At 39.1% G+C, this 26400-nt stretch overlaps 1 protein-coding gene across 11 annotated transcripts in view; it reads left to right on the top strand.

Annotated features, from left to right (window-relative positions):
* The window catches only part of SLC39A12 (solute carrier family 39 member 12), an 85320-nt gene that overhangs the window by 18415 nt on the left and 40505 nt on the right, over positions 1–26400 (top strand). For 6 of the 11 annotated variants that reach the window (XM_044928079.2, XM_025264331.3, XM_025264330.3 and 3 more), the window contains exons 6-9: positions 3340–3649; positions 9415–9587; positions 14858–15029; positions 23008–23180. In XM_044928079.2, coding sequence (XP_044784014.1) covers positions 3340–3649; positions 9415–9587; positions 14858–15029; positions 23008–23180 — 828 coding nt within the window. The remainder of the gene's footprint in view (positions 1–3339; positions 3650–9414; positions 9588–14857; positions 15030–23007; positions 23181–26400) is intronic. The other 5 variants (XM_044928081.2, XM_044928080.2, XM_044928084.2 and 2 more) reach the window with 3 other exon arrangements.

The raw sequence follows: 26400 nt of genomic DNA, 5'->3' as shown, positions 1-26400 counted from the left end.
TGTTGCTTATGTAGCTCATGAAATAGTCTCGACTTTGGCTTGTGTGATGCTGCACATTCCTGTTTTTCTTTCTCTCTGACCCCCATTTTCACCTATGCAGGCTCATCTCTCTTTCTCTGTGTAGATTTTTTTTCATTCCTATGCTATATGTTTTATCTCCATAATTTATTTTATAACTTGAAGTTGCACCTCTTATTTCCCTTTACCTATTTCACCCAATCTCCCACTCCATCTCCTAGGGCAGCCATCAGTTGGCTCTCTCTTTCCATAAGTTTGTTTCCATTTTGTTTGGTTCACTTGTTTTTTAGATTCCATATAAAATGAGGTTATATAGTGTTTGTCCTTGGCCTCCTAATTTATTTCACTTAGCATAATGCCATTTTGTTGCAAATGGCAAGATTTCATTCTTTTTTATGGCTGCATTATGTTCCTTTGTATATGTATACATGCATACATGTTCAGTTGTTGTCTGACTCTTTGTGACCCCATGGACTGTAGGGCGCTAGGCTCCTCTGTCCATGGGACTTTTCAAACAAGAATACTGGAGTGGGTTGCCATCTCTTCTTCCAGGGGATCTTCCTGACCCAAGGATTAAACCTGCATATCATGTATCTGCTACATTGCAGGAAGATTCTTTACCTGCTGAGCCATTGGGTATATACGTATATACCACATCTTCTTTATCTATTCATCAATCAATGGATGTTTAGGTTTCTTCCATATCTTACCTATAGCGCTGCAGCCACTATGGAAAACAGAATGAAGCTTCCTCAAAAAATTAAAAATAGAACTGCCAAATGATCTAGCAACACCCGTACTATTTACCTGCCAAATGATCTAGCAACACCCGTACTATTTACCTAAAAAAACCTGCCAATTCAAAAACAGCCCTATGTTCACTGTGTCTAGATTTTAAGCATTAATGCTCTTTCAGGCATGATCTTAGCCCCTGTCATTCCCTGTGCTTCCTCCAGGGTAGCACATCTATAGTTAAAGATGACTCACAAGAGTGTATCTCCATCCCAGACACTCCTGTGAACTCCAGACCCACATAAGCTATTCAGCATCTTTTCTTTAAGGATATGGTAAAGGCACCTCATACTTAAAATACCCATAAGTCAACCCAGCGAGACCCAGTCTTCATGTGTCACTTCATAGGTCAGCAGATAAAGGCCCAACTAGAAATTTTATTTTCTAATTTTCTTCCACCTTTATATCTAATATATCTCCAAGTTCTACTGCTATTTCCTCCTGAAATAGCATAGTCATAACCTGATGACTTTTCTCCAATTATCACCATCACTGTTTTTTACCTGGATTACTGTAATAGTCTTCCAACTGTGCTTCTAGGAATCACTGACTCCCTTTCCAGTCTACTTGTTCTCCACCATGTAGCCAGAGTGAATTCATCAAAACACACTAGACCTGTAGCCCTATTCCAATCCCTTGCTCAAAATTCTCCTTTGGCTTCCAGTTGATTTTAGGATATAGGGCAAACTCCATTACATGCCAGTAAACCTTTGGCCTTCACCATGCTCCCCTCTTCCCAGGATACTCAGCAATAACGTATCTGCTTGTGAATGCAGGAGATGCAGGAGACAGGAGTTCAGTCGCTGGGTCAGGAAGATCCCCTGGAGAGGGAAATGGCAACCCACTCCAGTATTCTTGCCTGGAAAATTCCATGGATAGAGGAGCCTGGTGGGATACAGTCCATGGGGTCACAAAGAGTTGGACACAACTGAGTGATTGAGCACACACACGCACAAACATCCACTTGATACTGATTCAGCTAGTAGATTCACTTATTATTTATAAAAATTGTGAGATGGCTGATGACCCAGATTTTTGTTTTGGATCCTTCTTCTTCTCTTCGTATCTTACCATTGGGAAGAACCTCTCTTTGGGAATGAAAAGAGAATCCATGTCATCACTAGCCTATGGCTGGAGTAAGTTTTGGTTGGTAAGGAGGAAGCTGAACCAAGTAGTTGAAGGCAGATATGAAAGGGAGCATGCTCTGTGATCATATAAGACAGCAGAGTCAGCTTGAAGTCAAGGTCAGGAATATAGATTTGAATGCTATCAGCCTTCAGGCTGTACTTGAAGCTGGAGAAAAACAGTTGACCAGTTGAAAAGATGAAAGTTAAACTGTGCACCTCAGATTGGGACTTAGACGTATGCTATTTTAATTGAGATCACACCTGTTCTCAGGACTAATGAAGCTCAGATTCTTGAGGTCTCATCACAGAAAGAATTCAGTGAGAGACAAAGTGATAGTTAAGAAGTGGATTTATTTAGAGAGAAATATACGCCACAGTGTGGGCCATCTGAGAATATAGGCACCAGGGTGTGGGGTTGTCAGTTTTTAGAGGGCTGGGTAATTTCATAGACTAATAAATGAATTCATAGACTAATGAATGGAAGGAGTAGTCCAGCTATTTTGGGGAAGGGGTAGAAATTTCCAGGAATTGGGCCACTGCCCACTTTTTGACCTGCCTTAGAACTGTCGTGGCAACTGTGGGTGTGCCACTCAACTTGCTGAGTGTGACAGTGAGTATATACTGGGGCTCAAGTTCTAGAGAAAGTTGACTTATCCACCATCTTGGACATATTTGATTCGAATCAGTTTATGTCATGTCCCTCCTGTTTCATAAGTAGTCAGGGCAAGAGTCTCATTGGAGAAAACGCATCTTTAGATGAATAATGAGAAAGATTAGATAGGTAAGAACCACTGAGATGGGAGTTGAAAAATTCAATGTCATGGCAGATGAAAGAAACAAATATTTTCCAGATAGAGTTCTATCTGAGACTAGAAAATGATGCTAGGATGTGCTGTGCTGTGTTTAGTTGCTCAGTCGTGTTCCACTCTTTGCAACCCCATGAACTGTAGCCTATCAGGTCTCTCTGTCCATAGAATTCTCCAGGCAAGAGTGTATTGTCATGCCCTTCTCCAGGGGATCTTCCCAACCCAGGGATCAAACTCAGGTCTCCCGCACTGCAGGTGGATTCTTTACGGTCTGAGCCACCAGATGTTCTTTTCTTTTTTTTATTTATTTTGGCTGTACTGGGTCTTTGTTGCAGTGCATGTGTGGGTTTCTCATTGCAGTGACTTCTCATGTTGTGGGGCACAGACTTTAGGGCCTGAGGGCTCAGCAGCTGTGGTGCCCAAGTTTAGTTGCCCCATGGCAGGTGGAATCTTCCCAGACCAGGGGTTGAACCTGTGTCTTTTGCATTGGCAGGCAGATTTTCAACAACTGAACCATCAGGGAAGTCCCTAGAGATTTTCTAATCAGAATAGCTTCGGAAGTTAACATTTCCTTTTTACTTTGTGTCTGATTTCAGTGTATGGAAACCAAAGTGCTGCAGAAAAAATCTGGAATCCTAAGCAGTGATGGTGCCGATGAAAACACTCTTCCCCAGTTGGCAGCGACAATCATTGCTCTGTCCCTCCAAGGTGTTTGTCTGGGACCAAGAAACTTGCCTCCCCCAGACTATTTTACAGAATACATTTTCAGTGCCTTGAATAGTACGAATACTCTTCACCTATCAGGTAAAGATGCTTTTCATGAATTTCATTTCCAAGTCACACCTGCTAAATATAAACTGTGCCAAAAACAAAGGCGGAAGCATTGCGGTGACCGAGTTTGTTCAGGTATGTTTTAAACACCCTTTTTATCTCAGCTTGTAGTGAGACAGCCCAGGGGGCCTTGTCAGGGCAAGCATGCTATGACATCTGTGGGGTGATAAGGCAAAAAAAAAACAAAAACAAAAACAAAAACTCAGCACCCTTGAGCAGGGATGATGAAATTGTGGGTAGAGAGTTGAAAGGAGAGATTTTTATGATCTGTTACTAGTACTAATTGGGACGTCCTAGGTGGCTCAGTGGTAAAGAATCTGCCTGCCAATGCAGGAGATGCAAGTTCGATTCCTGGGTCGGGAAGACCCCCTGGAGGAGGAAATGGCAACCCACTCCAATATTCTTACCTGGGAAATCCCATGGGTAGAGGAGCCTGGTGGGCTACAATCTGTGGGGTCACTATGAGTCAGATATGACTTTGCAAATGAGGGCACCCTAGTAGTACTGTCTCTTTTGGTATAAAATGCTGGGCAATAGGTGACAAAGTATCTTGTAGAACAAAGGTCTCCAGCCTCCAGGATCTAATGCCTGATGATTTCAGGACCTGATGTAATAAAATAATAGAAATAAAATGTACAATAAATGTAATGTGTTTGAATCATTTCAAAACCACCCCCTCTCTCCCACCTCTCTTCCCCCCAACTCCCCACCACCTGGTCCCTGGAAAAATTGTCTTCCACAAAACTGCTTCTTAGTGCCAAAAAGGTTAGGGACTGCTTGTGTAGAAGGATAAAAGGGTATTCCAAATGTTGCAAGAGGCTTGGTAGCAGTTTTCTTGGAACCATAAAAGTAAGTCGTGTCGTGTTAAACAAAAGCATTGTAAAATATGCGGCCTGGCTGCATTTGTGACTGCCAGCATTTTAGGGATCTGAGAATAAAATAGGACATCGTGGAATGAAATCAGAATGTGTGTTTCACACATTTCTTTGTACTCGACAAGACATTAAGAGTGAAATGATTTAATTTTTTCATCTGCATTAGAACGCCCTGCTTTCTGGGCACACCAGGGGGACTTGGTGTGTCACTTCATAGCTGGTGCTTTTGCCAACATATTTCCTCTTGGGAAGTCACAACACAGAAGAGAAATACAAATTTTCCAAGACGCCAGCAGCACACTCATGATCTAGATAAATCTTCCAACTCTGAAAGGGATCAAGGGCTAGGAGTCATCCAAATCTGCACAGAACTTTCCCTGACTTGTTTGTATAACCAATTGAATGACAGATGTGTTTTTCTGTAATTCATTTTATATGCTTAAAGCCAGCAGTCCCCAACCTTTCTGGCACCAGGCACTGTTTCGTGAAAGAGAGTTTTTCCATGGACCAGGGGAAGGGGATGATGTAAGGATAATTCAAGGGCATTACATCTGTTGTGCGCTTTATTTCTATTATTATTAAACCTCAGCTCCACCTCAGGCATTAGATCCTGAAGGTTGAGGACTCTTGATTTGACTTGTGAACACAGAGGGGGACGGAGAGAATGGGACAAATGGAGAGAGTAGCATGGAAACATATGCATTACCATATGTAAAATAGGTGGCCAGTGGGAATTTGCTGTATGACTCAGGGGCTCAACCCAGTGCTCCGGGACAACCTGGAGAGGTGGGATGGGTGGGAGGTTGGAGGGAGGGGACATATGTATTCCTATGGTTGATTCACGATGATGTATGGCAGAAATCAATACAATATTGTAAAGCAGTGTATCCTTCAATTAAAAATAAACTAATTTTTAAAAAAAAGGAAAAAAATCTTTATTAAGATGAAAGCTGAAGTACCAGTCAGTTGTGTTTCCTAGCTGCCATCACTAGGACAGAGACCAGGGGAAAGCATGCTGTGCTGAGAATGATTTTGATATGGGAAACAGGGATTACGAAATTCAGATTTTGGATGACTGAGTTTTAGCAGGACAGTTTCCATGTCAACCAAAGGAATGCAATTACTCCACTTTTCAAATAAAAATTTGTGCCACTTTGAAGGCTCGACACTGGAGTACAGAATACGGTTGGAGGCAAGCTGTACTGTAAGATCCAGGCGAGCTGTCTGCACATGAAGCCATCATGGACCTGGGATAAAAAACCCACATAATGTTTGTGACAGATGTTCAGTATCACTCGTTTGGGCACAAAGCAGCCACGTTTGCATTTGAGAACTCAGAATTCCCTCCCATCTCAGTACAATTAAATGCTTGTTCCAGAGGCCCTGAGGCATTTTTTCTAACAGCTGCCTCTGAGCTAGGGCCCTACTGACACTGACTGCATTTTGGAGTAGGAGGAGCACAAGTTTGCTACTTTTACGTGGGTTTTTTTTTAATGTTTTTATCATAGAGATTGTCAAATATAAATAAAAGTAGAAACAATAAAACAATGAACTCCCATGTACACAGTCCCTGCCTCAACAAGCAACAGCAATCTGGATTATCTTATTTTATACGTCCCTCCATTCTCTCCCATTACTTGATTATTGGTGCTCAGTTGCTCAGTCCGCCTCTTTGCGACCCCACAGACTCGAGCACTCCAGGCTTCCCTGTCCTTCAGCATCTCCTGGATCTTGCTCAGACTCATGTCCACTGAGTTGGTGATGCCCTCCAACCATCTTGTCCTCTGTCATCCCCTTCTCCTCCTGCCTTCAATCCTTCTTAGCATCAGGTCTTTTCCAATGAGTTGGCTCTCTGCATCAGGTGGCCAGAGTATTGGAGGTTCAAGTTCAGCATCATTCCTTCCAATGAATATTCAGGATTGATTTCCTTTAGAATTCACTGATTTGATCTCCTTGTAGTCCAAGGGACTCTCAAGACTCTTCTCCAACACCACAGTTCAAAAACATCAATTCTTCAGCACTCATTACTTGATTATTTTGAAGCAAATCATCAACCTGTTGGTATTTCTGTATGAATCTCTAGAAGAGAAGGCTTTTTTTAAAAAGCATCTATTAGCAGTATCACAACTAAAAAAGTGAATGATTCTATAATGTTCATATTTTTCAGCTTTTAAAAAATATTTTCATTTTTTATTGAACTAGGATCTAAATAAGGTCTATAAAATGTGAATTGTTGATATGTCATTGAAGTTTTTTTCAAGGTGTCATGCCCTTCCCCTCCACTATATTTTGTGGCAGTTTCTTTTTGTTGGAGAAATGTGCCAGGACTGTGCTGTTTTATGTGTACCAGCTTTATAGTATATTTTAATTTCTGGTAGAGCTAGCCTTCTTCATTGCTCTTCTTTTCAGGGTTTTCCTGGCTTGTTCATTCTTACTGACAAATATCACCTAACTGTTAAATTCTGGGGGATAAAAACCTTGTGATAATACTATTCTAATTGTGAAAATATTATAAACTAACTTAGAAATGATATTTACAAGATGTTACATTTTTAAATCCCATAGTATGTCTTCCTATTTGTTCATGTTTACATGTCTATTTTGTGGAGTGTTTTATTGTTTCCCTCACACAGGTTTTAGACATTTCCTGGTACTTTTATACCTAGGCATTTAACTTTCTTTTTGTATCTCTTAACTGGGGTCCTCTCTTTCATTATAGCTTCTAACTGGTTTTTGTTTGTCCATATGAAGGTTAGGGATTTTTTTTTAGATTAATTTTGTAACTCACTCCATGATTAAATCTTTCATTTTATTTTTGCCCTAATTATTTAGAGTTTTCAGATATATAATTAAACTATCACCAAATAGATATAGATTTGCCTCTTCTTTTTCAATTCTGTGTCTCTATTTTCTTTGTTACCTGATTATATTAGTTAATAACCTCAATATAATGGTGGATATTTTGAGAATGAACCCTTACCATGTTTTTGACCTTGAAAGAAAAGCTTCTAGTGTTTCCTCATTGAGTTTAGAGAACATATGATTAAAAGTATTTATTATAGTCTTTTATATTAATCCATATATTTACATTTCTTCCTGTGGACTCAATTTACCATTCTGGTCATTTCTTTTTAGTCTAAATAACTTCACTTAGTCTTTCTTGTAAGACAGGTCTGCTGTCAGTAAATTCACCATTCATTGTTTATCTGGGAATAATTTTATTTCACTTTTGTTTTTGAAGAGTTGTTATGCTGGGTATTAAATTCTTAATTGACAGTTATTTCTCTCAGCATTTTGAATATCTTATTCCACTGCTTTCTGGCCTCCATTGTTACGATGATAAGTTACCTGTTAATTGTATTGATGCTCCTTTGTATGTGATGAGTCAGTTTTCCATTACTACTTTCAAGATATAGCTTTGTATTTGACTTGTTTTTTATATTTATCCTATTTGATGTCTGATGAACTTATTGAACATGTATATCAAGGTTTTACACCAAATTGAGAATGTTTTTAACCATTATTTTCTTCACTATTTTTTTCTACTTCTTTCTCTCTCTCCTCTCCAAGTGCCTGCCATTGCATATAGGTCAGTGTACTTGCTGTTTCCCATAGGTCTCTGAGACTTGTTCTTTTTTCTCTTTCTGTTCTTCAGAGTAGATTATTTCTATTAATTTATCTTCAATTCAGTAATTGTTTTTTCTGCAATCCCAACATGCTGCTGTGAATTTTTCATTTCACTTATTCTAGAAAAGACTCTGATGCTGGGAGGAATTGGGGGGAGGAGGAGAAGGGGACGACAGAGGATGAGATGGCTGGATGGCATCACTGACTCGATGGACGTGAGTCTGAGTGAACTCAGGGAGTTGGTGAGGGACAGGGAGGCCTGGCATACTGCGATTCATGGGGTCACAAAGAGTCGGACACGACTGAGCGACTGAAATGAACTGAACTGAACTGATTCTTCTAGTCCAGAATTTCCATTTAGACTTTATATAATTTTGATCTCCTGATTAAAAGTTGCTGTTTGTTAGCTTATTATTCTTACACTTTCCTTTAATTTCTCAAATATTATTTTCTTTAGTTCCTTGAACATACTCATGATCGCTGCTTTGAAGTCTTTGTCTGCTAAATCCAACATCTGGGAAATCTCAGGGGCATATTTATTGACTGCTTTTTCGCCCAAGTCTGGGTCCCACTTTCCCCGTTACTTTGCAGGTCTCAAAACAATTTTTTTTTAAACTGGCCATTTAAAATAAAACATTGTAGCAACTCTAGCTTGTAATTTTCCTAATACTGATGGTAACATTTAGAAAATACCAGAAATATATTTTTACAAGTAAGAAGATGAATAAATCTGAAGAAATTCACCATTATATTTATTCAGTTATTCTCTGTGTCAATCAATTTTTAAAAGCCTACATTGTAGCAAGGGAAACTAAGCTGCAATCTATAAACTGACAACCATACCACAGCTGCCTTAGAAAACGAGGTCTATTTTGCCCCTACAATCTCAGCTTCTTTTCAATTCCTCTTTCCACATTAAACATTTAAGAGGATATAATTAGATTGACTTTACTTTAAAATCATAGTTAATGTACTAAGGATGTATGGTGCTTAAAGTGAATAGAGTTTCTAAGGATTAATTCAGTTTCATCTTTTGTTTTCATTTTTATAGGGAACACCTAGAAAAAGAATTAGTTGACTTACCAGAAGGCACTCCATTGATGGAATTGCCCATTTCATCAGGTTCAGCTCTAAAGCTTAGGCAAGATGTTATAAGGGAATCAATATCCATGTGAAGTATAAATGTTCTTCATTCTTATTCAGAATAATTTCTTGGATTTTCATTAGAACTTGGAAATTTACTTAGTAACATATCTATGCTGTGGCCATGTGAAATTGTGATTATTCTGAAACTGGCTTGTCTTTATTCTGACACCAAATTTTGTATGAAATTTCTAGAACTAGACAAGCTCCTCAACACTCTCTGGACTAAAAGTACCTGTATCAGAAAAGATAAAATCCATCAGTTTAGAAGGAAACAAAACAGCCTAACAATTCATGATGGAGACTACTCTAATCTATCTGTATCCATGGACCCAGAATCAGAAGATGGTCCAATTTCCTGGGATCAGGTATTGTCATTATTCCTCTTGTACTGTTGTACTGTCAAAGGAAGCAACTGTGACCATTCTCTAAGGGGTGTAGAAAACTTCAAGGGTAATGTAGATTTCCTTAAATGTAAAATATTCTATTTCCACCATGTAGTCAGGGTTTTTTCCTTTTACAAGTAGATCTCTGCAGATTTAAAGCTTGAAGCCAAAATATTTAGGAGAATGGTATATATTACTCTTTCCTCCATACTGAATTCATGAATAATTCAGTAAACATGCAACCATTTATCATTCACCATTGTGTGCACTAGGGGTAAAGAACTGAACAAAAACAGGCACAGCTCCTATGGAGCTACCAGGATAGTGGATAGATATAGACATATAAAAACAATCATGAATGAATGCTTCAAATTTGGATTGGATTATGATGAGATTACTTTGGATTGTGAGCAACAGAGAAATATTTGTGTAGTAGGTGGCACTAAGAAGGTTTTTAAGAAAAGGTGATATATGGACCTATAAATATATTCTTATTCTTACTTCCTGAAGTTGTGTTCCAAAGTACATTCATTAGTCTACTAGGTAATACTTGTTTTTGTTTGTCTTGTTTGTTTGTTATTTGGCTGCGCTAGGTCTTTTTTGCTGCACTAGGGCTTTCTCTAGTTGCAGCGAGAAGGGGCTACTCTGTAGTTGTGGTGCATGGCCTTCTTATTGCCGTGGCTTCTCTTGTGGAGCACAGGATCTAGGGCCTGCAGATTCAGTGGTTGTGGCACACAGGCTTAGTTGCCCTGTGGCATGTGGGACCTAAGTTCCCAGACCAAGTGTCAAACCTGTGTCCCATGCATCTGCAGACAGATTCTTAATGACTAGGCAACCAGGGAAATCTGGATAATACTTTTTTCTTTTTGGCCTTGCCTCATGGCATGTGGGATCTTAGTTCCCCAACCAGGGAGTGAACTCATACCCTCTCCATTAGAAGGGCAGGGCCTTAACTACTAGACTGCCAGGGAAGTCCTGTGATAATTCTTTAAAAAGGGTGTTATTGTCAAATCTGTTTGGGAAATAGAGATATCTATTGCACTGTAGCATATTAACATGCCTGGGGAGGTCCTGCAGTAAATAAAATTCTTTAGTCTTATTGAATTCAGCATTTTTCAGACTCTGTTACACATAGAAACCTTCTCTGCCCTTATCATTTAAAATCTTGGAAAATTGATATTCCATGATAATGGCTTATATTTAATGAGTAAATGAATACTATGTATTAGACACTGAAGTTTCCCTTGCATTTCTTCATTTAGTTATTACAACAGCCGTATGAGGTTAGGTTAAATGATTCCATCCTACCGATGAGGAAATTGAGTCATGGAACTAATAAGTAGTTGATTCAGTTCACAGAAACTGAGGATATATACATAAGTTGTCCCATCGCATATTCTGTGCTCTTAACAACTATGCTATTGTTTAATAAATGTTGATTTAAGGAAAATAAGACTACTTTTTATTTGTATCTTGGATGAGTTATTATTCCTATTAAGCACAAATCTGTATATTGAAAGAGTAAAATTCTGTAAACATTTCTAACAATAGTGACTGTTGTTCCTGTAAGTTATTAATACATGATTGGGCAGTATTGCATATTTTTGCTATGATATATTTTAAAAAGTCAATTTCTAGTAATTAGGCCACATAGTAAAGGCATCAATTAAAGTTATTTTAAACTCACAGTATATTCACTAAAGGTAACAAGTTGATGCCTGTATTAATCCTTGTTTGTGAGGTCTTTTTAAATATTCCTTCAGGGCCAGCTCTTCTTAGGAAGGGAACTCATTTGTCTGATGGAGACCCTATTTGCATAAATAATGAAGGTTATTTCTTAAAATTTAGGGATTACTTACTTAAGACATGCATTTTCTAAGAACAGTAACTGTCATCTTCTGTGATGACTATGCAAGATAAACAAAAGCGCTTCTTTCTCAATTATCTGTTTCAACATTCACTTTCTTTGTGACTCTTGAGGGGACCCTAAAGGAAGAGACTAGATCTGAAGATCCTGCCTGTATTATTTGGACCAGTCAGTCTCAAAGTGTTGTCCCTGGGACCTTGTTGGTTGAATTCTCAGGTCCCACCCCAGAATCTACTGAATTATACACTCTGATTGTGGAGGCCAGCATCCTGTCTTTTAACTAGCCCTCCAAGTGATTCTCAAAACTAAAATGCAGGAAGTGACACTTTAGAACGTGTTTTTAAAGTTTCCACAAAGGTCTTATGACATCAACACAAGTGTACAAGTATATTGAAGTTTTAGGTAAAGGAATAAAGCTATTTTAAAGGTTATTGACTGAATCATCTAATTTTCATTCTATTTTCTTCTTTATTAAAAATAGTTTGCCAAAATTTAAAGGAAATAATGAATCACCTTTAAGGACATTTGTATTAGTGATTTCAGAAGAAATGTAATGCAACAGTAACCTAAATAGTATAGGAATAGCAAGTAAATATCAAGGGCATAGAAGCTTATAATAGAATAACCTTACTCTACAAGAAGGTGTTCTGGAAACTATTCAATTCCTTGACAATGAACTGGGGAGAGATGCATGGCATTCTCTTCATGTCTATTTCTCCACTCTTTTATTTCCCAGTCAGGCATTTTTCATTAAAAATATTTATTATGCAGGATTCATCATAAGATGTTTATGGTTAGTTTCCCTTTATTGTTGCCAGTATTTTTAATGATGATGTGATTCTATTCCATGATTAATAAATAGTGCAAAAGAGACTATTGCCTTTTGTGTAAATTATTTTGATAAAGGGGGGAAAATTTACAAATTAAGCTTTCTGTTGTTGCTTCTTGTAGTAGAAACATTTTGGAGTTCTTGCCCAATCTTTCTGAGAAATGCCTTCCCCACCCACAGGGCTGAGTCCAGCAGCCATATTTGAACAGTATGATGTCATTTCCTGTCTTGGGGGCAAAACTGATGGAATCAAATAGCACTGTAACAAGAAAACCTATCCGTGGCCTTGCTGAGACAATCAGATCTGTCAGGACTTACAGACTCAATCCAATCTTTTTTTTTTTTTTTTGAGTTCATAGCGATCTTTATTATTTATAACTCCATATTAGAGATTTCATATATAAAAGATCTCAACTGACATCCTTTTGAAACTTACTACTACTCTTCTGTGTTTTTGATGGACTTCCCTGGTAGCTCAGATGGTAAAGCGTCTGCCTACAATGTGGGAGACCTGGGTTCAATCCCTGGGTCAGGAAGATCACCTGGAGAAGGAAATGGCAACCCACTCAAGTATTCATGCCTGGAAAATCCCATGGACCGAGGAGCCTGGTGGGCTACAATCCATGGGGTTGCAAAGAGTCGGACAGGATCGAGCGACTTCTGTGTGTGTATGTGTGTGTGTGTTATTAGTACATCATGTGTGCATACTTTATTCATTCTTTCTATTTATGAACATATGAGTTATTTACAGTATTTCGTAGTTACAAGCATACTATTACAATGAATAATGTTGCTATTCAGTCACTAAGTCATGTCTGACTCTTTGCGACCTCATGGACTGTAGCACGCTAGGCCTCCCTGTCCCTCACTATCTCCCAGAGTTTACCCAAGTTCATGTCCATTGAATCAGTGATGCTATCCAGCCATTTCATCCTCTGCCGCCCTCTTCTCCTTTTGCTTTCACTCTTTCCCAACATCAGGATCTTTTCTAGTGAATCAGCTCTTCGCATCAGGTAGATGGAATGGGTTGGGGCTTATACGGCCTGTTTTTGTTTTTTTTTAAAAGATTTTTTGGATGTGGATCTCTTTTAAAGTCTTTATTGAATTTGTTATAATATTGCTTCTGGTTTTTGTTTTGTTTTTTTTGCCTGTGGGGCATACAGGATCTTATCTCCCCAAGCAGGGATCGAACCTACACCCCTTGCACTGGGAGGTGAAATCTTAACCACTGGACTGCCAGGGAAGTAACTGGCCATGTGTTTATTAAAGAGAGAGGCCAGACTATGAAGGGAAATAGATGTTTGCAGGGGGAAACAGAAAGGAGAAAATACAGAGCCCTGAAGAAATAGAGAAAAATCTTTGGTTTTCATTTTCCAGCTTCTAGTTGAATTCCTCATAAAATGTGGCTGTCCTTCCCCTGTCAGACATCCTCTGTAACCTTAATACATCCTCCTCTGGGTGTTTGGTGGTTTGAGTGGCTCTGTTCCATGCAACAAAATGTCTCCCAATCAAGATAAAGCTTTTTAACCTTTGGGATCACCCCAGAGGATTTGTATGTGGGAAAAACCAGCAAACATCATCATTTTCTGATTAGCCATGTGTCTTTGTTTAAAATCCCTACTTTCTATAGCATGGCATATCAATCCTTGGACATCACTGATTTTTTTAAAGATACCTTACTGTGACCTCAGATCACACTGCTCTTGCACTGGGGTCTTATTTCATTAGAAGACATCCGTTTGTGGTAGTGAAACTACACACCCTTCTCATCCACATATGAAAACTTTTCAATGTAATTTTTGATGCATAAAATGTCAGCCCTTAACACTTCTGAAGTGGACAAATGTTTTCAGGCAGTTGTTAGAGATCTGTTTCATTTATTGTTTAGCTACTTCTTTCATAAATATCCCTATACAATATGAAAAAATAGATAAAAATTAGTGAAAACTGTAGGCAATAACAATGATTTCAGTTGCTTTTGTGGTGAAGGACTGTCAAAGAACATGGGTCCCCATATCGTTTAGTGCTCACACACCAGCAAGTTGACACAGCATTCACTTTTTAAAATATTACCTTTACTTTTATTGCTTTTGAAAATTCATGTTGCCGACACAGACTTATTAAATCAGATAATATTAAAGACAATGATCTTATTCCTCCAGAGCTCCTTTTTATCCTATAAAGTTTTAACTTCATTAATAATACAAAGCCATGCCCCCAACAAGAGTCTTAAGGCTTGCTTAGGCTGCTGGTTAGTACACCATCCAGCACATTGTAAAACACTGTACATCTCTTTTCAGGAAAGAAAAATGTGTGCAAAACTCCTACTACACAATACTCAGAATGAAAGTGAGATACAGCGGCTTGAATCAGAGCTGAAAAGCAATCCTCAAGAATTATGTATAGACAGAAGATTGCAGGGAAGCACATGTAGTAATGGTTTCATGTGTTGACTTGAACCCTTCCAGTTTAGTCCTGATCCCTCCAGGATGGTAGTTGATGGTGAATTTGGTCCAGTGCTGAGGTTGGTAACAATGTATGTTCTGCCTCCTACAGACTTGCTTCTCTGCTGGGCAGTTGGTGAGCATATTTCTACAGAACAAGCTTTCACCCATTTCTAAGGAGGACTTTAAGCAAATGAGTCCAGGAATCATTCAGCAATTGCTCAGCTGTTCTTGCCAGCTGCCCCAGGACCAACAAGCAAAGATGGCACCCACCACGCTGGAGAGTAAGTCCTGGCTCTTCACTCAGAAAGCCAGTGCACGCAATGCACACAGTCCACACAATGGACTCATGACGGTGAAGGAAGGATACGTACCGTACACTAGGCACTGTTTTAAGCATTTTACTTTGATCAGCTCATTGAGTCCTTACAACAATGCTACCAGCTAGAAATTATTATTATCTTCACTTTAGAGATGATGAAACTGAGGTACCTGGAAGTTAAATAACTTACCCAAAGACACATAGCCAGTAATTGATAGAATTGGGATTCAAACACAGGCAGTGTGGCCCCATAGTCCTTGTTTTTACCACCTATGCTATACTACAGTTCAATGAATATTTTATATTTTGTAGCTAACTTAAATAAACTGATTCTATCCCCTATCTTTGACTCAGTCATAGACCATAGTTGAATCACAGACCATAGTTGAATAGCTCTATCATTTCAAGAATGTTATAGAAATGAAATCCTACAGTATGTATCCTTTTGGGATTTAGGGTTTTTTTCCACTCATCAGAATTTCCTTATAATCTATCTAGATTGTTTTGTGTATTAATAAATTGGTTTTTTTTAATTACTGAGTAGAAGCAGGGCAAAGGCTAACAGAGTTTTGTTAACAGAACACACTGGTCATAGTAAACACCCTCTTCCAACAACACAAGAGATGACTACACATGGACATCACTGGATGGTCAATACTGAAGTCAGACTGATTATATTTTTTGCAGCTGAAGATGGAGAAACTCTATACAGTCAGCAAAAACAAGACCTGGAGCTGACTGTTGTTCAGATCATGAGCTCCTTATTGTCAAATGTCAGACTTAAATTGAAGAAAGTAGGGAAAAGCACTAGGCCATTCAGGTATGACCTAAATCAAACCCCTTATGATTATACTGTGGAAGTGAGAAATAGATTCAAGGGATTAGATCTAATAGAGTGAAAAACATGGAAGGAGGTTTGTAACATTGTGCAGGAGGCAGTGATCAAAACTAACCCCAATAAAAAGAAATGCAAAAAGGCAAAATGGTTGTCTGAGGAAGCCTTGCAAATAGCTGAGAAAAGAAGAGAAGTGAGAGGCAAAAGAGAAAAGGAAAGATATACCCATCTGAATGCATAGTTCCAAAGAACAGCAAGGAGAGATAAGAAAGCCTTCCTAAGTGATAATGCAAAGAAATAGAGGAAAACAATAGAATGGGAAAATTAGAGATCTCTTCAAGAAAATCAGAGATACCAAGGGAATATTTTATGCAAAGATGGGCACAATAAAGGACAGAAACAGTATGGACCTAACAGAAGCAGAAGAGATTAAGAAAAGGTGGCAAGAATACACAGAAGAACTGTACAAATAGGTATTAATGACCCAGATCACCACGATAGTGGGTGTGATCACTCACCTAGAGCCAGACATCCTGGAATGCAAAGTCAAGTGGGCCTTAGGAACAAACTACGAACAAAGCTAGTGGAGATGATGGAATTCCAGCTGAGCTATTTCAAATCCTAAAAGATGATGCTGTGAAAGTGCTTCACTCAATATGTTAGCAAAGTTGGAAAACTCAGCAGTGGCCACAGGACTGGAAAAGGTCAGTTTTCATTCCAATCCCAAAGAAACACGATGCCAAAGAATGTTCAAACTACTGCACAATTGCACTCATCTCACAAACTAGCAAAGTAATGTTCAAAATTCTCCAAATCAGCCTTCAACAGTACATGAACTGAGAACTTCCAGATGTTCAAGCTGGATTTAGAAAAGAAAAGGCAGAGGAACCAGAGGTCAAATGCCGACATCTGTTGGATCGTAGAAAAAAGCATGATAATTCTAGAAAAACTTCTGCTTCATTGACTGTGCCAAAGCCATTGACTGTGTGGATCACAACAAACTATGGAAAATTCCTAAGATGGGAATACCAGACCACATTACCTGCCTCCTGAGAAACCTGTATGCAAGTCAAGAAGCAACAGTTAGAACCAGACATGGAACAACAGACTGGTTCCAAATTGGGCAAGGTATATGTCAAGACTGTATATTGTCACCCTGCGTATTTAACTTATATTCAGAGTACATCATGTGAAATGCCTGGCTGGATGAAGTACAAGCTGGAATCAAGATTGCCAGGAGAAATATCAATAACCTCAGATACACAGATGACACCACCCTTATGGCAGAAAGTGAAGAGGAACTAAAGAGCCTCTTGATGAAAATGAAAGAGGAGAGTGGAAAAGTTAGCTTAAAGCTCAACATTCAAAAAATGAAGATCATGGCATCTGGTCCCATCACTTCATGGCAAATAGATGGGGAAACAATGGCAATAGTGATAGACTTTATATTTGGGGGCTCCAAAATCACTGCAGATCGTGACTGCAGCTATGAAATTAAAAGACGCTTGCTCCTTGGAAGAAAAGTTATGAGCAACCTAGACAGCATATTAAAAAGCAGAGGCATTACTTTGCTGACAAAGGACCATCTAGTCAAAGCTATGGTTTTTCCAGTAGTCATGTATGGATGTGAGAGTTGAACTATAAAGAAGGGTGAGCAGTGAAGAATTGATGCTTTTGAACTGTGGTGTTGGAGAAGACTCTTGAGAGTTCCTTGGACAGCAAGGAGATCCAACCAGTCAATCCTAAAGGAAATCAGTCCTGAATATTCATTGGAAGTACTGATGCTAAAGCTGAATATCCAATACTTTGGCTACGTGATGCAAAGAACTGACTCATTGAAAAGACCCCGACACTGGGAAAGATTGAAGGCAGGAGGAGAAGGGGATGACAGAGGATGAGATGGTTGGATGGCATCACCGACTCGATGGATATGAGTTTGAGCAAGCTCCAGGAGTTGGTATAGACAAGGAAACCTGGTGTGCTGCAGTCCATGGGGTCGCAAAGAGTCGGACACGACTGAGAAAATGAACTGGAGTGCTTCTTTGGTATGAATATATCATATTTTGCTTAACCATTCACCTTTTAAAAAACAGATTGTTTTCTGTTTTTAGCTGTTTGAAAAAACTTACTATGAACATTTCTGCAAAAAAGGAAAAGTCAATAGTTGAGAAATACCAATGTATAAGAGAAAGAATATCAGTGTCAGGATCAGAAATGCAGAGTTGAATCATGCTGTCTGTCCCCAGCCAACTCTGCCATCTTCTACAGTCTATATTTCTCAAGCCTGTCTCTTTCCCTGCACCGTGGGAAGCAGTGATCCCACAAGGCTTGTTATCCTTTCACACATCATGGTACACATGAAATAATGAAGGCATGCTGGGGTAAACCAAAGAGATTGCTCTGGGCTGGCAGTGACCAGGCCAGGGAGGTACGAGCTCCCGGATGTGGCAGCCCCAGGAAGTGAAGGGACCACTATTCACACTTGGGACTTCCCTGACAGTCCTGATGTTAAGACTCCATGTTTCTAATGCAGAGGGTGTGGGTTCAATTCCCAGTCAGGGAACTAAGAGCCCACATGTGGCATGGTACGGCCAAAAGAAAAAAGAAAAAGAATTCACACTCACCTGTGACCCATAGCATCATCACAGTAGGTGAGCTTTATTGTAAGACTTCCAGGACACCAGTGAAATTCCAATGGGATAATATGTACAAAAGTGTGTTCTATAAATTTAAAGCACCTGAAGTTTATTTATTTTATTGCAATAAAAATGCCATTTTATTTACCTGAGTTCTTCATAAAGATCTTTTGAAGACATAAATATGAGGACCAAAATGATGATCAAAATGATCTCAGAGTGAGGAAATGTTTTTCTTATCACTTACCAAAATGCCCTATCATTTTTAATAAACTATAGTCATAAGTAGTTATAAAATGTTGTGCAGAACTGGACACATGGCATGTGGACTGTTAGATTAAAAATTGGACAGAATAGAGAATCCATAAACAACTTCATCCCAGAAGGGACTTTAATCAGTGGAGAAATCATTCAATTAATTGTGTTGAGAGAGTTTGGAAAAACAAAACCAGAAAAATAACCAAAAAATGGTGGCCTAAGAACTGGCACCCCACTCCAGTACTCTTGCCTGGAAAATCCCATGGACAGAGGAGCCTGGTGGGCTGCAGTCCATGGGGTCGCTACAAGTCGGACATGACTGAGCAACTTGACTTTCACTTTTCACTTTCATGCATTGGAGGAGGAAATGGCAACCCACTCCAGAATTCTTGCCTGGAGAATCCCAGGGACGGGGGAGCCTGGTGGGCTGCCGTCTATGGGGTCACACAGAGTCGGACATGACTGAAGCGACTTAGCAGCAGCAGCAGCAAGAACATGTATGATGAATAGTAAAAATATGACAGTTAACCATATTTAAAATATTACCTTTGATCTGAGGATGTTACCTTTTTTTTCAGAACTGCTTTTCTTCTTTGAGATAGTCTGCAACACCCATCATAGTCAAATTGTTCAGCCCTTATTTCTAACTCATAATAGATTCTGCATCAAGTGACTCATCATACCAGGCCTATATATTTTAAGACTTCACATTCACTGAGAGGAAAAAAACTTCATTAAAAGTGAGCAGCTAAATAATTCAATACCTTGTGGCCAGTGATGGCTCAAAAATGGATGAACAGGACTGGATCATGGCATCTAGGAGCTCCCATATTTATTTCTACTCCCTGACACCATGTCTGGTCATACAGGCCATTCAGAAACAGGGTTTTGGACTGAAGATCCAAGAAAAAGTTTATTCTCATTTAAATTAACTTCTATATCCTTCTAGGAAACAGTCTTCCTGAGAAAAATTCATATAAATCATACTCACTAAAGAACCTAAAAAAAAAAAATCACTGTCCTCAATTTAAAATGTTGCATCATATAACTAAAGAGAGAGACTTGTGATGTTGCCCTTTTGAAAGTGCAGGAATGTAAGACGTTAAAGAGTGGAAGACACAAAAAGATGTTATTAAGAACACAGTGTTCAGTATGCTGAAATTCAACTTCTAAGAGCTGTCTTCAACTGAATTTCCAGGAAAGAATGTTATAGCTGAGTAGAAATCATTTCAGATCTATTCAAAGAAGCTGCTTGGAATTGACTAAAATTTTATTATAATTGGTAGTACATCCAGTTCTGTTCTAAGGATGAGAAACATTTACAAGGAATCTGGGTCCAATCAAGACACCATGACACTATATAGGGAACTAGAGTAAGTCTGCAGAGTCTGGTGGCAACAAAAGTCAGAGATTTTATGATTTTCAGATTGATTCTTGCCACAGGAGAGCAGGTGAAATCTGACTCATAGAAGACCTAGAAATAGGTTTTACAAGCCCTTAAGGAATGGACCATCCTTTGTCTTCCAAAACTACACTGTAGCTCAGTAGTCATCTACAGATGTGAGAGTTGGATCATAAAGAAGGCTGAGCACTAAAGAAGTGATGCTTTTGAACTGTGGTGTTGGAGAAGACTCTTGAGAGTCCCTTGGACTACAAGGAGATCAAACCAGTCAATCCTAAAGGAAATCAACCCCAAATATTCATTGGAAGGGCTGATGCTGAAGCTGAATCTCTAGTACTTGCCCACCTGATGCGAAGAGCATCAGACTCATTAGAAAAGATCCTGATGCTGGGAAAGATCGAAGGTGGGAGGAGAAGGGGATGACAGAGGATGAGATGGCTGGATGTCATTGCTATCTCAATGGACATGAATCTGAACAAACTCCAGGACACAGTGGAGGACAGAGACGCCTCGTGTGCTGCAGTCCATGGGGTTGCAAAGAGTCAGATTCGGCTTAGTGACTGAACAACAAAGCCACCCTCAGGACAAAGGGAAAAGAACTGAAGAACTTGAAACTTTGCGTTTTGCCTAGGAAATATCAACCCCTAATTTGTCCTTGTGAGTTCTTGACATTTGGTGATATTTTGTACCTACCAGAAAAGTGTGGTAACTTTGAACTTGATTAGACAGCTGGGTGCTCATGTTAAACTTCAAATATCTTTAATTTACAGGTTAGTTGAGAAGAATCATGTTCCCACTTAGAGTCTATTTGTGGAAAAGTAGGATGTGAAACTGGATGAACTATATCTAGGAATTTTTTAAATAAAATAGATATTAAATGAGAGCAAAGTAAAACCTTTAGGCAGCTGTATGATCATTCTGAACTATTCTTGTTTTTGACTGCATGACGTACGGGAGCCTAGTTCCCCTATCAGGGATCAAACCCACGTTCCATGCATTGGCAGCAAGGAGTCTCCACCATTGGACCACCAGGGAATTCTCCCTTGTTATTTTTTTAATGTGGTAAAAAAGTATATGAAAATTACCATCTCAATCCTTTTAAGTGTGTAGTTGAGTAGTGTGAGTATTTTCACATGGCTCTGCAACAGATCTCTAGAACTGTTTCATTTTGCAAAACTGAAACTGTGTATCCACTGAACTACAACCAATTTGTAGAGATTGCTTAGCTGCGAAGGAGTTGTGGTGACAGTGGGAAAAAAAATCAAAGTGTGAAAGTTTTTTAGCCTCCTCTAAGTATGCTGCCAACTTCGTTTTAATGGTCAATCTCTGTTTAATGGCAGAGCGTATCATTTAATAAAGGTCCTCTTCACATTACAAGCCTATTATCATCTTACTAGCTAGTGTCATTAACATGATCTACTATAGAGAGTCAACGTTCGACAAAAGTACAAGAATGATGAAGATGGAACATCTTCAATTATAACAAACTTGAAGAGAGTAATTTCTTAAAATCTTCAGTGGGCTTTAAGTAGTATGATAATTGAATTGTTCAATTTAATTTGTCACTTATTTGTAGTTATAAAAGAAAATGATAGTTTAATGTGGTAATGACCTATCTTCATTGTTTACAAACAAGTTAGTAATTTCTAAATAAGTTGAAACAGAGTATTTGCCCTGAAATACTCTGGGCATTTATAACCAGTGGAAAATGGTGTTTAAATATGGTTTATACCCAAATAATGTACACTTGACTCTGAAAGCCATTTTTTTCTGTTTTACTCTTTCTCTTTCCTTTCTTCCTTTACTCTTTTATTTCTTCTCTCTTTCCACATGTTTGTTTTTGTTGGAATAATTGTGAAAAATTGTACTTTATGAATATTTTTAAAAATATAGAATCTTAGAAATATGGAATATATTTTAGGGGTCAGAAAAATTATTGTAAGAAAAGTTAGGCTGTCCAAATTTATATTATCACCCTTTATTCATTCATTGATTAGTTTTTACAAATGCAGTCACTCATTTTAGTCACAGAGAATAGTAAAAACTTTTGATATTGATAATCTTTATTGATCAATATTGATATTGATAATAATGAGACCTTTTGGAAGAAAGTACTCATTTTGTCCACAAATACAGGTCTACAGTGGCCCAGACCATATGCTCTTTCTGTCCCATTGCTTCTTGCCTTCGGAATGTTTAAATGTGGTTAGATAACAAATATTACCACTGTCTGTCTGTGAAGGTTGTAGTTTGTTTTCTAGTTTTAATTTTTTTGTCTGCACTGGGTCTTCATTGTAGCGTGTAGAATTTTCTCTAGTTGCAGCATGGGGGGCTTCTCTAGTTGCAGTTCATGGGCTCTAGAGTGCACGGGGCTCAGCAGTCATAGTTTGCTGTCTTGTCTAGTTGCCCTGTGGCTTGTGGAATCTTAGTTCCCTGACCAGCAATCGAACCCACGTCCCCTGCACTGCACGGCGGATTCTCAACCATTGGACCACCAGGGAAGTCCCAAGGTTGTAGTTTAAAGCAAGAGAAACTATTTTCTTTGAGGGTAGGAGGTAAGCTAGCTCCTTGCTACACTGATTATTTTTTTAACAAGGGGAAATCAGGGTAACTTCAAAACAATGGAGTAAATTAGTAAAAATCTTTTCATTCTTTGCCTTACAAATTAAAACCTTAAATCCAATATAGCACTCACAAAACAGTGTTATATCCTTAGCTATTGTAGTATAGGATGGATTCTTTTACCGCGTTCACTGGCAGAAGCACTCACAGGGGCTCTGACTGGTTTTGCAATCTCTTTTTAACTCAGAATATGGCTACAGCACTGTGGCGGTGACGCTGCTTACGCTGGGCTCCATGCTTGGGACAACACTGATCCTTTTCCACAGCTGCGAGGAGAACTACAGGCTCATTTTACAGCTGTTTGTGGGCCTGGCTGTTGGGACACTTTCTGGGGATGCTCTGCTCCACCTCATCCCTCAGGTAAGCTGCTATTTTCCATTTCATCTGGACTGTTTCTAGTTTCAATTTATGTTTAGCCATTGGAGGTGTGTATGAAGAATTTCACAGCGACCTGGATGCATAGATACAGTGGCCAGTGTTTTCCTTGGAAATCACTGCTATTTCCCCAAAGCCCTTGCAGGAGAAAAGAGATGATCAGTCATTCGATTCACCGGGTTATTCTTATTTTTGAAATTAAAAAACGAGTGATCAGATACAAATTCCTATTGAAACCATTGGGTGTCATTTCTGGGGCTCCAAAGAGCTTTGGTACCACAGTCCTCTATGTCTCAGCACAGAAGAGAATTCGGTGAGAGGCAAAGTGATAAATAAGACGTGATTTATTAGAATAGGACATTTGTGAGGCTTACAAGGGGCTGCCACGCCCTGAGAACTTACTGGGCTATGGTTTTATAATCAAAGGATAAGGGGGAGTGGGAGAAGAACAATTCCTTGAGTAGACGTCTTGATTCCATCATCAGCTCCTCCTCCAGCTTGGGCAGGAGAGTTTTCTTGTCCCTACGTGCTCAAGCTAAGTCCATAAATTACTGATTTTTGTCCTAGGGATCATTAATTTTTTGAGCTCATCGAGCAGGATGTGGGGCTCGTGCCACCATTGTTTTATTGTTTAGGGGGGCATGTCTTGTGCTTCTGTTGTGTGCTTTTGTTGCTAAACAAGTCTGCTTGGTTTTGTGGTTAAGCAAACCTGCTCTCTTGAGTAATCATTAACTTATAAGGGTCTCCCATATTTTTTCTACTTTCAATCCCCTGTAGTACAATTAACTATATAATCACCTACATTATCCCTTTATTCTGTCCCTGTCACTATTAAGGAAAATTCATGAAGGGTGAGTATCTGTAAATAAAAATGAATGGGCTATAAGATATACTAGTTTTTCTCTGCTGGCCCCCAACCTCATCAGATCCATTCTCTGCTCTTCTCCGCTGTGTGTTCTGCCCCAGAAGACTGTATCCCCTCAGCTCCCTGCAGGCTGGATTGTTGTTTGGGTTCCCCCAGTGGGGACACCACAGAAAGGCCAAGGTAGGAGAAGAGAAGGGCAGGGGTATTTCTTCCTTGCTCCCTCCCTCTGACACTGTCTCTAAAAGCAGCTCATTACCTGCAATATTGCAGCTCCCATGGATCCTAGCGTCACCCCCATTAAAGTTCAGTAACATTATTTCCAACCTTTGCCCTTTCAGCCTTAAGAGTGGTAATGGTTTCCTGGGGTTGCTAGTCTCTGGGGTGTCTCATTATCCCTCATTCATACCCTTGACCCTGCCCACACCTCTGTCATGGCACCGTCATTAGAACTGTCTTCATTTGAACCATCAAAATGAATTTCTCTTTCTTGCCCAACTATTAGTGTCTGGTTTTGTTGTTTGTTTAGTCACTAGGTTGTGTCCAACTCTTTTGCAACCCCATGGACTGTAGCCCACCAGGTCCTCTGTCCTTGGGATTTCCCAGACAAGAATACTAAAGTGGGTTACCATGTCCTTCTCCAGGATATATTCCCAACCCAGGGATCAAGCCCATGTCTCCTGCATTGACAGGTGGATTCTTCACCCCTGAGCTATAGATTTCCTTTAAGAAACAGGCAAGCTCCTGCAACTGGCTCTTTGTTGAAGTCTTTGGAGGCTCATTATTTGTCAGAAATGGAAGGTTATGACCTGAGATGCAAGAGTTCAGGGAAAAGGGTCTTCAGATGAGGTTATCTGTTCCTTCTGAGATCTCTTATGATGGATCATGATGAGCAAATGATTTGCCCTCCTCTCACAAAACCTGAGATCTTAAAACTTTCCATAATCCTCTGGCATTTTCCTCCAGGGTCCCTCTTGTTGGTTACAGGCTCAAAAATTATTAGATGTTCTGAAAATTGCAAAGTGAGCATTGTAGATATGAAACAAACTATTATTAGTTTTAATCTCCCTGGCAATCTAATTTTCTGGAAATATTTCAGGGTTTATTTGCTTGAGGCAGTGGCAGAAGTCTGTTTCTATGTCACTGTAGTGGGTGCAGAGCTCTTCACAGCCCAGGATCCTGGGAAGTAGCAACAGGATCTTAAGACTTCACTGGTCTCCCTCAGTGGGAAAGCCCAGAGCCCAAGGCAGCCCAAGGACAGTCAACTGGCCCTACGAAGATATATTACAGAGGAAAGCATAGCTAAGAAGGCAGTTGCTTTACTTGAAGAAAGAGAGGACAGAAGTTATCGAGAAGAGGAAGACAGACACAGTACCACTGTGGCAGAAAGCTAGAAAAATCAGTGGTTCCTGAACGTGATCCAAGGCAAGTGTTTAAAGGTCTGCATAGAAATGAGAAAAATCCCGCTGGCATCATTTCCTCTTTTAACTAGCTATGTTGATTCTACTTCAAGATCTACATTTTATTCTGAAATTATGAGGTTTTCCTGTTTCTTTTGTGACATTACAGTGTCCTTGTTTTGTGAAATAATGGTAATCACAAATATTAGGGGAGTGTCCTTCAATGTCTTTACCAAAAGAAAATGTGGAAACTTCTCTGGCAGTCCAGTGGTTAAGACTTCACCTTCCAGTGCAGGGGGTGAGGGTTTGATCCCTAGTTGGCAAGCTAAGATCCCACATGCCTCATGGGCAAAAAACAAAACAAAACATAAAACAGGAGCAATATTGTAATAAACTCAATAAAAACTTTAAAAATTGTCCACATTAAAAAAAAGTCTTTAAAAAAAAAGTGGGCTAATATGTATTTGTTTTTAGTGATGTCCATATACTCAATGTGTACACGGAGTTCTATACATATACTCACACATGTACGCATACATATATACATGTATACATACATAAATATCTATACACATTGATACGAACATATACACAGATAAATTCTTTTTTAAATTTAATGATCAGTAACATCTTAAATGTGGAGACCACTGAATTGTTTACCAAACCGTCCTCTCCTATGAAGGGAATATGATACATTATAATTTACTTGCTCACAAGAAGTCATGAGGTCAACCAATGGGATGAGTCAACTCAAGGAAAATTCCTAATGTTTTTCTGGTATCCTTTTATGTCCCAAGGAGCTGACAATGTTGCTGGGCATACTCAATGGAAAAAATCTTTCAGGTGGATTTCTTACTTATTTGAACATTGATTAACAGCTTTAATTGCTATGAGGCATGGGGAGAATAAACCCTGGATGAAATGTATCTTTATATTTGTTCTG

Source organism: Bubalus bubalis, chromosome 14, assembly GCF_019923935.1.
Source record: "Bubalus bubalis isolate 160015118507 breed Murrah chromosome 14, NDDB_SH_1, whole genome shotgun sequence".
Classification (NCBI taxonomy): domain Eukaryota; kingdom Metazoa; phylum Chordata; class Mammalia; order Artiodactyla; family Bovidae; genus Bubalus; species Bubalus bubalis.
This window is presented reverse-complemented; position numbering and strand designations above follow the sequence as displayed.